Genomic DNA, 12,283 nt, shown 5'->3' with positions numbered 1-12,283 from the left:
TACATCAGTGGGAAAGAACTCCTGTCTTCATCTAAATAGTGGCTCAGGGAAAGTAATTTCCCTTTAGCAGTATTCAATTCTCTCCCCAACCAAAAACTAAATTTCTGTTGTAGAAATTACCAGCGTCTTACAGAGTCAGACACCTGGAGAGGCAGCTGACAGTCCACATTGTGTGACATTATGCATTTGAACCTCTAAAAACAGCATGTGGAGACCCAAACAGGATTTGAGGTCAGCATGACTAGTAGGCTATGTTCAGCAAGACTAAAGCTAACTCCGTAAAAGAAGGCTGAAATTTTCAACAACACTGGGATATCTTCCTACCATTTTCTCTATTCTGAATCTTCGAAGAGCTCCTACAGCTCTATCCAGTCCCAAAGAGGTTGCAAAAGCCTCAGGTGTCCTACTCACACCAGCAGCAGCACTCACCCTACTTGTAGGCTCCATATTCAGCATATTATAACTTTGCTTTTTAGCCATTTCTTCCCACTGGTTCCCCTTGTAGGTTAGAAATGTTGTCCTTGTGAAGTTCTTGCTGAAAGTTTTTGGTTTGTTGGTTTTTGGTTTTTTTTTCTGATTTAGTCAAACTATCAACTAGAAAAAAAGATTGAAAAGATGGAGAAGTCAACAGATGATAGCGGAAAACATGGTCAGTGTTGTAGCTCTTGAAGGTAAGAAATGCAGGCAGCAAAATGGTATGCAGATTAGGGGATGGGCTCCCTTCTGCTGCTGCTCTCTGTGAGCCATTACAAAACATAATTGTGAGGGGACGGCACAGGGGAGAAAATCCTTCAAAACTGATTTGAGATAAAATACTGTATAGAAAATAGTTAAAGATTTTAAATTTACAACTGCTGCTTCAAAAGCAGCTATTGCAACAAGATGCAGTTTTGCAAATGTTACCAGCTTTGGTTATAGGAAGCTCAGCTTCCTTGTTTCCCTCTGTGTGAGCAATTGAGTGCTGACATTCCAGATTCTTAATCTCTCCAAATCTAATTTACTCCTAACACAAACCACACAGCATCTTGTTAAAATAGACTTGTAAAGATGTGATTCAAACTTGCTGCTTGGACTTGATGCAAGTGAAAGCCTTCTGTAGATATGTGAGTTTGGCCCAAGGCACTGTGAAGCTTCAACCAGGTCCTGATTTTCCTCAAACCCAACATTCTGGCAGCAGTTTCAAGAAAATCCATAGGTAGCATTTTTGTTGATATAAACCACAACAATAAATAGCTAAAATAATAAGTACTATTTGTTTTAAGAATAATGATTAAGGGACAGACTCAGTGTTGCTGTATTTCCCACAGATTTTTTTTCTTCTATTTCTGATGACCCATTTTCAACAGGCCACTGAACACTGTGCTTTAGTGCATGTTCTTGACATATCTTTCACACAGCCTCCAAACACCTCAGAAACATTAATAAATTAAGCTGCAAGAGCACTAATAAGTTCAGCTTCACATTCACAGAACCTAAGTCTCAAAGTCTTCCTGAGTATCTGTGGCAGATCCAAAAATGAAACTCAGTTTTCCAATCACTTTCAATTACGCTTTGCTACTAGATCATGCAACCACACAGTCTAATTCAGGTTGGAAGGGACCTCAGGGGACCACCTCGTCCATCTGCCTCCTCAAAGCAGGACTAACTACTGCTCTACGCCAGGTTGCTCATGGCTTCATCCAGCCAAGGCCTGAATACCCCCACAGAGGGAGGATGCACCATTGCTCTGGACAACTTCTTCCAGTGTTTGATCACTTGCACAGAGAAGATTTTTTTTGCATGTCTCCAGTCAGCATTTCCCCTCATACAGCTTGTGGTCATTGCTCTCGCCCTGTTGCTGAGCTCCTCTGAGAAGAGTCTGGCTCTGCCATCCATCCAGCTCCCCTTAGGCTGCAAAACCTCCATCAAGGCCTAGCTCAGACACCTCCAGGACGAACAAACCCCGCTCCTCAGCCTCTCCTCCTGCGCCATGCCCACCTTGGTGGCCCTTCCTGGGCTCCCTCCTGTGGGTCAGTCCCTCTCTTGTCCCAGGACCCGCAGCTCAGCACAGTCACCCCTTCCCCAGGAGATCCTCAAAGCCAAGTGGAGGGTGGGGATCCCTTCCCTGGACCTGCTGGCTGCACCCGCACCAGCACAGCTCTGGAGGTGGTCGGCCACCTTTGCTGCCCTTGCCCGCTCACTGCTGACCCCCTTCAGCTTCTTGTAAAACAGCACCCAGGGCCTTTTTTGGCAGAGCTAGCCCCAGGGAGTCACAACCCCATCCTGCCTTGGTGCATGGGGTTAACCCAGCCCAGCGCTGGGACTTTGCTTTTACTTTTGTTGGATTTCGTTACCTTTCTCTCATGTTGTTCTTCCAGCTGTAAAGCCCCATTAGAAGAGCAGCTGTGCCCTCCAAGGTATGAACTGCACCCCAGTTCGGTTTCATCATGAATCTGGTGAAAGTCCACTACATCCCATCAACTAGGTTGCTAGTGAAGAAGTTAAAACAGTATTGGCCTCAGCAGAGATAAGTGTAAAACAGCACTCAGCATGGACCAGCCAATCCCTGCCAAACTGGCCCTCGCCCCATAGTCTATCCATCCAGTCCATTTTTACTCAGGTTGATGGCCAGGATATTACGACAGACCATGTCAAATGCCCTGCTAAAGTCAAGGTAGACAACATCAATTCAGTTCTCATAGTAATACTTCAAGACAATTATTTGTTCAGAGAAGGTGAACAGGTATGTCAGGTGTGATTTGCTTCTGATCAGCCTATTCTGGCTAGGTCCTCATGCCCTTGAAATATCTTCCATGAAAAACAGCAGCATCACTTTCCTGGAGACTACCATGGGGTTGATGGACCTGCAGTTAACCACTCTTACCCTTATTGATTACAATTGTTACGTTTGCCTTTCTCCAGGCATCAGGAACCTTCCCCAGTGACCATGATCTTTCAGTGATGACAGGCAGTAGCTTCAGGATGATTCTAGTCAGCTCCCTCAGCGACCCCCAGCGTGTCCTGTCTGATACCATGGACCAATTTATTTAAATAGACCCTAGCTCCATCCTTCCTTACTGTAGTGACTACCACCCCTCCTTTTTATGTTTGCTGCTGATGCACTCATAGTAGCCATTCTTGTCCTGCTCATCCCTCACCAGCTTTGATTCCACCCCAGCTCTGACCTTCTTCATTCTGTCTCTACATGGTCTGGACAACACTTCTGTGTTGCTCCTTGGTTGCCTGTCCCCACTTCTACCTCATGTCTGCTTCCTTTTTACATTTAAGCTCAGTCAGGGGCTCATCTGTCATCTCAGATTCCCATTACAGATTTTCCCCCTAATTTCTTTGAAATCTTATACCCAGTGGCATAACTGCCCTTCACTTCAACAGAGCTAGAATTCTACCACCCTTTAGAAATTACTACTAACAACTTTGTCACCTCGATTGGAAAATTTGCATTTGTTGTCATCCTCTATTACGAATAGATGCTTCTGCTATAAATGATTTGGTTTATATAATTAAGATGCATCTAAAAATACTACAGTTTAACACACAATTGTGTCTTCTGTCATCTTACAGCAGCAGCCTCCCAAATATGACCTAAACAATACTAAGTCATGGTGGCAGCAGATATAATCTTACTCTTCCACACAGCATTTCAGCAACTAGAAAATGTTTTCCAACTGTCTTCAGCAGTACACATGCACATTCAGCAACACTATTTTCACTTTTCAGAACTAAAATAGATATATGCCGACTCGGTAAACCTTTTTCTTTCCAACATACCTGTAAAGACCTGAAAGTTAAAGAGCACATTACCCAAGACAGTCCTTCTGGAAAGCATTAGCTCCCAAGAAAGAGAAAAGACTAAAATTTCATCCATATTTTTGAGATGACACGGGAAAATTTTTAAGCCTATTTTCAAAACTTTCTGGACAAGACATTAATAGTCAAATGCTAAACAATGTTTGCTGTAGTCTGAAGCACTGTAAAATGGACAGAACAACTGACAAATATAAAAGTGATGCAAAACCGAATCAAAAAATATGTAAAAATTATGACAAACTTATGTTTCTGTTCACAAATACCTTTCACTGGGAAACTTCTACATGAGTTTCTCATATACATTGTTTAAGACATGAAAGATTTTTAAGTGGTTATTTTCAGATACTTAAAAAATCTGCTTGCAACAAAACCTGAATGTATTGTATGTTAGATCATTCTCTCTTCTTTCACAACTCAATGTCACAAAAAACTTGGCACTGGTACTTAACACATCCACACCTCTTTCCCATGCTGCTCTCCACGCCGGCTTTCTTGCAGCTCCTTCAATCTAAACCACCCTCCAAACCCTGGTGCACTCTGGTTGTAACTTCTCCTTCCTTAAGAAACACCCCTAACAGCACTTCTTCCAAAAAGCTCAGCAAGGAATTCTTTCTAAACACCACAAGGCTCGAACCCAAACCCACACTGTTTTGCTCACAATTTGAAGATGCTTTTGTTTCAAGAACAAACACCCCATCTGGTGATTCTGAACTAACTCTTCCTTTCCTGCTTCTCTTCTCACAGACCATTTTCTCCTCTTCCCTTAAAATATGCAACCATAATAACAGTATTTCCCACTCTTCTTTGATGAGAGCTTATACCCAGCTCTGTATTCTTTTAAAACTCCCTCCCCACTCACTCACACAGGATCACTTTCAGTTCTGGGTGAGCCGATTTTCCTAACATCTTCAGAGAGCCTATCACTGTTACATTACTTTGTATATCTTAAGATTTATCTTTGTCTCTCTGGTTCTCACTTCCCCAAGGCAAAGACAATGTTTTTCCACATGTTCTCTTTAGCACTGATTGTATCACACTGATAATTTTTAATTACCTTTCTGTTCAGAGCCACGCCGTCTTCACAGTCCAGCACCGCACAATCTACATTTAGTGACGGGATTTTTCGTATCTTCTTTTCATCATCCGCAGGTACATACAGCACAGCTCGCCTGGGAACATACTTGTGAGATGATGCAAAGTGGTAACTAAGCTTAGGAACACCAGCTGGCAGAGAAGAATCCACCCTGTAGAGGATATTGCTGAAATTAGACTCTTGGCTATGATGCTGTAAAGAACACTTGACAACATTTCAAAAGGGAAACATTCCTACCTAGATAGTGGCTGGTTTGGGGTTATTTATATGTTGTTTTTTTTTTCCCTTAGGAAGAGCCAAGGTAGAGAGGTATAACAGTCAATTGCAGCATAAAACTCTAAAACTACTACTTCAACAGAAATTGCAAACTTAAACGCTCAGGACTGAGGAGCTACCAGGGGTGAGGTTATCTGTGCAGACTTAATTATGCTGCCCATTCTGTGTGCTATGGCAAATATTAAATACAGAAAGGTGGTGTGTTTTTTCCCCCCGCCTCCCCCAAAGGATGGAGTAATTGCTGAGAATGGACCAGGACTACTTTAGGGAGGAGGCTGCAATCTGCCACGTTTGCTCCTGGAGGAGCTGGATGACATGCTGTGAATGAAGCAGGGGTGTTGGTTAAAACAAACATGGGTTTGCGATGTTGATTTTGTGACTTCAGCGTTATATCAACAAATGTATTTGCATGCAAATTTTAAATAAGCAAAATGGATGGGGACGGGAAAACGAGGAAAACAGGAATGAAAACTCCACGTAATGTGGAATCGCACTAATCCCAACATGTCCTCCCAGAAGCTTTCAAATTCATAGCACAGCTGTCCGTCGACAGAGCTCATAAATCCACCAGAATCATCATCAGGTTGTCAGCTGTGGCACCTTTTAAAATTCATAAATGCTTTGCGCACCACACTTCAGTGCAGGTGTGAGCCTGTGCTGTGCATGGTCCGTAGACATCAGCTCTGTGGTGGTCTCCACCCCATCCCAGTATTCCCAGTGAGGGACCAGCTAACCTGCCCCAGGCACCAGCCTGGTTGTGGAGGCAGTGGAGGCATGTGGAGGCAGTGGAACTGCTGGGGGAGGCTGCCCTCCAGTGCGGTAGAGAGCTTGCTTTGCTCCATAAATTACAAGCACAGAAAAATAAATTGCAGAGGGTGCCACTGTGTTTCATGGCCTTCCAAAAAAAAACCCCAAACAACCCTTGCCTGCTCCTGTTGCTCCCCATTTCACTCTGTACCCTCCAGGCCTATTCGGCTACATGAAAAATGGGGACAAAATAATACATTTTGCCTTCTTACTCAGAGCACAACTCATTTATGCCACAAAATAACCCTACCATATAACACCATTAAGCGTTATCATGCATATTATTCAGCACTTTGAATAATGCAAAGCTTTTCTAGCACCACGCTGAACATGTCATTATCACATCATGTCAGGGACCCATGCATTTTCCTATGCCCCTCTTAATAACGCTTCCCAAGTTGCTGCACATGGCTGCAGGAACAAGTGGGTTATGTTCCAAGTGAACATGACTAACCCCCTCAAATGCTTGGAAATTAGTTCAGTTAATCTAAATCAGAGCCAACGCGAGGTGTCATTGACAGATCAGCACAACACTTGCCTTTCTAAGCTAACCCCATCAAAGAGTCACAGAATGGTTGGGGTTGGAAGTGACCTCTGGAGATCATCTAGTCCAATCCACCTGCTAAAGCAGGTTCACCCAGAGCAGATCGCACAGGAATGTGTCCAGATGGGGTTTGAAAGTCTCCAGAGGAGACTCCACACCCTCTCTGGGCAGCCTGTTCCAGTGCTCTGGCACCCTCACAGTAAAGAAGTTTCTCTTCATATTCTGATGGAACCTCCTGTGCTTCAGTCTGTGCCTGTTGTCCCTCATCCTATCGTTGGACACCACTGAAAGGAGTCTGATCCCATCCCCTTGACACCCACCCTTGAGATATTCGAAAGCATTGGTAAGATCCCCTCTCAGCCTTCTCTTCTCCAGGCTGAACAGACCCAACCCTCTCAGTCTCTCCTCATAAGAAAGGTGCTCTAAGCCCCTCTCTTCCCCTAGAGTTTGCACTTTAAAAGCTGAATATGTTTTGAGTTAAAAATACAAAGAAAGCTCTTATACATTTTATCTCAGGAAAATAAATTGAAAAGGACAACTATTTCACCACCTCCTCTGCTGGGTCTCTGTATGTCCTCAGTGGACTCACTTTAGAAGCCCACAAAAACTGTCAATCTCTTCATTGTAATATGCCTGGTAACGCTTAATTCAGCCTAAACGATGGGGCAGCTTTGTTGTTAAGCATAAACAATGCATTATTTTAAGACAAGTGCCAGTGCTACCCTTGTTAATCAGTCTTCTTCATCTCTAACAGCAAAAGCTTGAAGACTTTGGTAGTAGAGGTCCTGGAGAAACCCAGAGACTTGCAACTGAGATTCACTGAATTTCTCCTAAGTACACTCTTTGCCCCTCTCCTACAAACCTCTTCATGTCCCCCGCCTCATGTTGAAGTGGGGATGGTAACACAACTTGTGGCAACTCAAGTGGCTGCTAGTAAATCCACTTAATCCCTTTTTCTTGCAGTAGTACACTTTGGGAGAGTAAGGAGGAGGTGGAAGAGTGGTTTATCTCAAACGGGAAAAGAAGGGTCTTTTTTCAGTGTGACACAGAGGTCAGTAAAGAAGTCTGCAGTCCTTCACTAAACATATATGAGGGGACAAAAGTGATTAGAGTCTATTCTCTTTCTCTGATGGCTTCAACCCTGTAGTTCCCAATGGCACAAAGGAGTCAAAGAGCTCAGCCCATCAATAGTTAACTTCAGCCTACAAGCAAGCAGCCCCTGAAGCACCCTTCTTGACCACCTCTCACCAACCCTCCAACCCACCCAAAACTCTCGAAACTCCATTGATGTGACTAATACCATAATCTCAGAGCATGCTGAGATGAGATGTATCTCCCATCATGCATTTCCCAGGATTTCTCCCAGGCTGTCATTGGACCATGGGCTGCTTGACCAGCCGGTTTCCCTCTCATTGCTGCAAGCCCTGCAAAGGCAACTCTGCTCGCAATTCCGTACACATAGGTGTGTAGCAGTGTGTAGATAAAACTGTTGCTACCTGCAGACCTGATTTAGTCAGGTGTAACCGCTGTGGTCTATGAACTTTTGTTCAGATGGAGGAGCAGCTGACTCTGAAGAAGCAGTAGATGTAATCCATTAAAAACACCATCACCTAATAGGCTTAATATTAGAAATACTATCAGTTGGTGACTACTGGTAACTCCTCTTCAGCTAACCAACTTGGTGGCCACATGGGCCAAAACCATAAGTTTCTCAGGACACAGATTATCATACAAATATACTGGTGATTTGTCAAAGCATTAGTCTTACGGAATGTTTTAGCAAGTTGAGAAAATAATAATTTTTTCAAGAGGTATGGCCAGAAAAATAGAAAAGTACAGTCAGTGGAACAACACAGCATTTTTCTCCTTTAAAAAGAAAGGCGTCCAGAAATGTAAATAAGATTTTTCAACAAATATGCTTAGGTGTGACTGCAGTAAATGCTTTTGTATGCTATTATTTTGACATATATTCTTAAAAAAATCTTCTGTTCTCACCATGCATTTTCCTTGCATAGTCATATTTTATGTTCTACAATAAAAGGAAACGCGGAGGAAGAAGCAGATTTATTAAGAAATCCATTTGCCTATAGACCTTTCGAAAATGGGCAGTGGCAAGTCCCAGGGTGCTATACATGTTAGCAGCTAGCTACTTTGGTAGGAAACACTATCCTGATTATCTTGACTTCTGTTATTTTGATAGAACGAAAACATCCCCAGCAGTTACTTTTTTTAGGACAAAAAACCCACACAGCACTGCAATCTCAATTATATTGTTAACCCCACGCCATAAAGAGGAAGAAAATCTTACATATGTTTTGTGACTGCAAGTATTTTAATGATTCAGACTGATCTTGACTGTGCTTTAAACTAAACATGGACATAAGCCAAGTGAATTTGCTAAGACAATGTTTCTTCCTTTAAGCACTCTAAGTTAAAACAAGGACTAGGCTGTTGGGTAAAGCTCATTAAATTGTTTTACAGCAGCCTATTTTCATTCATAGCATCTAGCTGCACACTGAATGCTCCTGGGTCTTGGAAATGAAACTACATTTCTTCAGCAAACATAACTCTCTATTAAAGTCTTCATTTAATAGATGAAAGTAGCTGGCGAGTTAAAGTTACTTGCGATCCTCTGAGAACTGTTTCACCCAACAGCAAATAGTTCATCCTCAGGAAGGAGAAAACAAAACCTTTTTTATTACTAAGAGGCATTGCGCTTTGCAAAGGCAGCCATACAGTGCGACTGCAAAACAGAGAAATTACTCCGAATTACACACATTACCCTGCTGTAAAGTGCATTTTCACGTTCCAGCATTGCTCATGCTCACACATATACTTAACTGCACACACCTGTACAGTTCCATCGGAGCCAACAACATATAGCTCACAAAGTAAAGCACTCCCACAAGTGATTTTCAGGATCAGCACATTAACCTGCGTTTCTGTTCTCTGTTTATTTTCATTTAAACAGGGAAGAGATGCTACACTGTGGGCTGCCTGATACATGAAAAAATATCCGTTGCTCAATAAGCCAGATCTCTCCTTCTACTACCTTTGGCACAATGCTGGCAGGTATTTCCAAAGAACATGTTTAGGTATTTGATTAAAACTATTTAAGAAGCCGGATCATTTCCACAGGGTATATTTCTGGGCTGTATACATGTACTAACAATGTACTGACCACAATCCTGACTATCTGTGGTGCTGTGGCACCAGGACAGAAGTGACCCCAGACCTAAGACCCCACTGAACACAGCCCAGCTAATGCAGCAAAATTTCCTACAAAATACTTATCTGATGTGAGCAAAGAAGCCCTCCGAGTAAACAGAATGGTTTTCCTATGTAGAATTTTCTAGGGAGTAGCTGACAGCCACACACAGATAATCTGCCAAAGACAAAGGAAAGTTCTGCGAAATTACAAAGCCCCGCAATTTGCATAGTAATTCTTTCTAATTAAGAAAGAAGATAGAAGTTGTTTGTTATAAACATCAGCAGGCCCTGTGCAAATACGAAGGGCTCGCAGCCGAGCTGAGTATTTGTCGAATCAAAGCGACTAGCCGGAGAGTTTTATTGGTACAGCTGCGGCGCATGCATTTTATCACACATGCTAATAATCCTGGTTATGGCACTAACATTTTAATCATTTGTTCTGTGGGCTTGTTTCTCAAACAATTAGCACTAATGAATGGCCAAAATACCTCGGATCATATATGTCTAATTGCAGTCAAGAGCGGTTATTGTCCGCATGTACATTTCAATTCACCTCTGGGGATAATGTTTGTTAATTGTATTTCTTTATATAGCAAGTGAAAAAAGGCTGTTCACTCAAAAAGGGACTAAGTGTTCTCTTCTTTCCCTTTGTTCCCACAAGAAGCTAAAGTCACTTCAAGAGGCACTTAATCCCATCATCCATGGTTACAATTGCCTTACAGCATCAATCAAAAAGAATCTGAAGTAAAATGATGCAGCTATATTGTGTAATTAAAAGCAATTCAGGTAGTTATTGCTTGGGGCATTTTCCAGGTCCAAATACTTAAAATGGCACTGCGGGGATGCTAAATACTGTAGTGTTTTAAATTTGGTCAACTACAATATCTCACAGAGAAAGGGGAGGAATATGCAAAAAAAAAAAAATCTCCTAGTGTGTATTGTAAAGCAAAAGAAAAGAGGAGGAACAGCTAACGTTTGAAGTGACAAAATCTACAAGTCTCCATATAAAAGAGAAATAAAAATATCAAGAAGAGAGAAAAGGGGAGTAAAAAGAAAAGGATGGCAGTTTTCAGGGAAAAGAAATTCCCTGCAATTGTTAAAAAGTTAACATGTGAAAAAATGCTAACGTTTCCTCGCCTGGAAGACAAAAGCTCATGTCACAAGCTTTACCATCAGAATACAGGTCCTCAAAATCTTAGCGCTTTCCTAGTGGAAATAAATCCAAGGATAAACACAAGGTAAACTGAGCGGCTGTTGTTTGGGGGAAAAAATAAAAAGGAGGGAGAGAAAAACAAAAAAGGAAAAAGAAAAAAAGAAAAATACTTAGGTTAAGAGAGAAGAGCTATGATATTTACTTCAGAATAAAGCCAGAACTTTTGGGAAGGTACTTAACCTAACAACTGCCACTAACCTTTATCCAATTATGCTAAAATTAAAACTGGGGGGGGGGGTATCAACATATCAAACACTCAGCTTTATGTTTTGATTTCTTCCTTTGTTCCAGACCCACTATGGTCAGTTCCCTGACCCTCCAAAAACTAATTAAGAACCCCCCCGAAACCTAACCCCTCGCCAGGGCAGGCAGAAGCCGCCAGCTCTCCTGGTTCGAGATCTCTTGACAAGCAGCTTTCCTTCCCCAGTCAAAGCACCCTGGAAGAGGCTTTGTCTGACTTTAAACTTCCCCCCGTAAGGCTGACATGATCTTGCACCGATGTAACGCGGAGATTAATTTCCCCGAAGCTGACAAGAGATATACAGGTACAAAATCGGCCCCATGTCCCTCAGGTTTGAAGGAGGTGATGGAATAAACCCAAACACTTTCCACGGCATCCGTGGGGAGACGGGCGGTCTGCACCCAGCTGCGGGCACTGAGCGCGCTGGACTGAAGAAGCGCTCACAAAAGAAAACTTGGCGAATTAAGAAATTTAACCCCCGTAACAACCAGCTTTGGATATCAAAAGGGACAGCTTGGAGGCAGCCGCTCCCGAGAGCGGTTGCCTGCTGGAAAAAACTGTAGCAGCGAGAAATGAAGTGGGGGCTTCTCAGTGACCTTTAGCAAGCGCTTGCTCCGACTGATCAGGACACATCGTATTATAGCCAAAAAAGAGAGGTGAACCAAATGGGGGAGGAGAGCCCCGCTGATTAAAAAAAAAAAAAAAAAAAAAAATCGGGATGCAGAGAAGTGTGAGTGGAAGAAAGCTTTTTAGGGTTTAAATGGAAACTGAGTACAAAATCCAAAGTTGCTGGCAAGTCATTTTAGGAAAATAAGTATCTTTGGCTGCTATTTATAATTTCTTCCTCCCTCCAGTAAATTGATATAAGTCATAGAACTGGACACCAGAACCTTTCTGAGGAAAAGATCGAATACAAACCAGGAATGTACTGACAAAGACTTAAAATTGCAGACTCCGAAGCCATAAAATGATAAAAAGCTATCATAGGTTAAATAGTTAACCAAACTTCCTCCTCCCACCAGCACTAAATGTGGGGAAAAAAAAAAAAAAAAGACCTTTTATTTACCCCACCATGTTCTTTCAACTACATTT

The 12,283-nt window shown here is 42.4% G+C and overlaps 1 protein-coding gene across 5 annotated transcripts in view; it reads right to left on the bottom strand.

Moving 5' to 3' along the window:
• CLYBL (citramalyl-CoA lyase) overlaps positions 1-12,283 on the bottom strand; it is a 179,703-nt gene that overhangs the window by 80,531 nt on the left and 86,889 nt on the right. For all 5 annotated transcript variants that reach the window (XM_065057643.1, XM_065057650.1, XM_065057671.1 and 2 more), the window contains exon 2: positions 4,862-5,051. In XM_065057643.1, the coding sequence (XP_064913715.1) occupies positions 4,862-5,051 (190 nt within the window). The remainder of the gene's footprint in view (positions 1-4,861; positions 5,052-12,283) is intronic.

This window comes from Columba livia, chromosome 1 (genome assembly GCF_036013475.1).
Source record: "Columba livia isolate bColLiv1 breed racing homer chromosome 1, bColLiv1.pat.W.v2, whole genome shotgun sequence".
Taxonomy (NCBI): Eukaryota; Metazoa; Chordata; class Aves; order Columbiformes; family Columbidae; genus Columba; species Columba livia.
The sequence above is the reverse complement of the archived record's forward strand: the minus strand, read 5'-3'. Positions and strand labels throughout refer to the sequence as shown.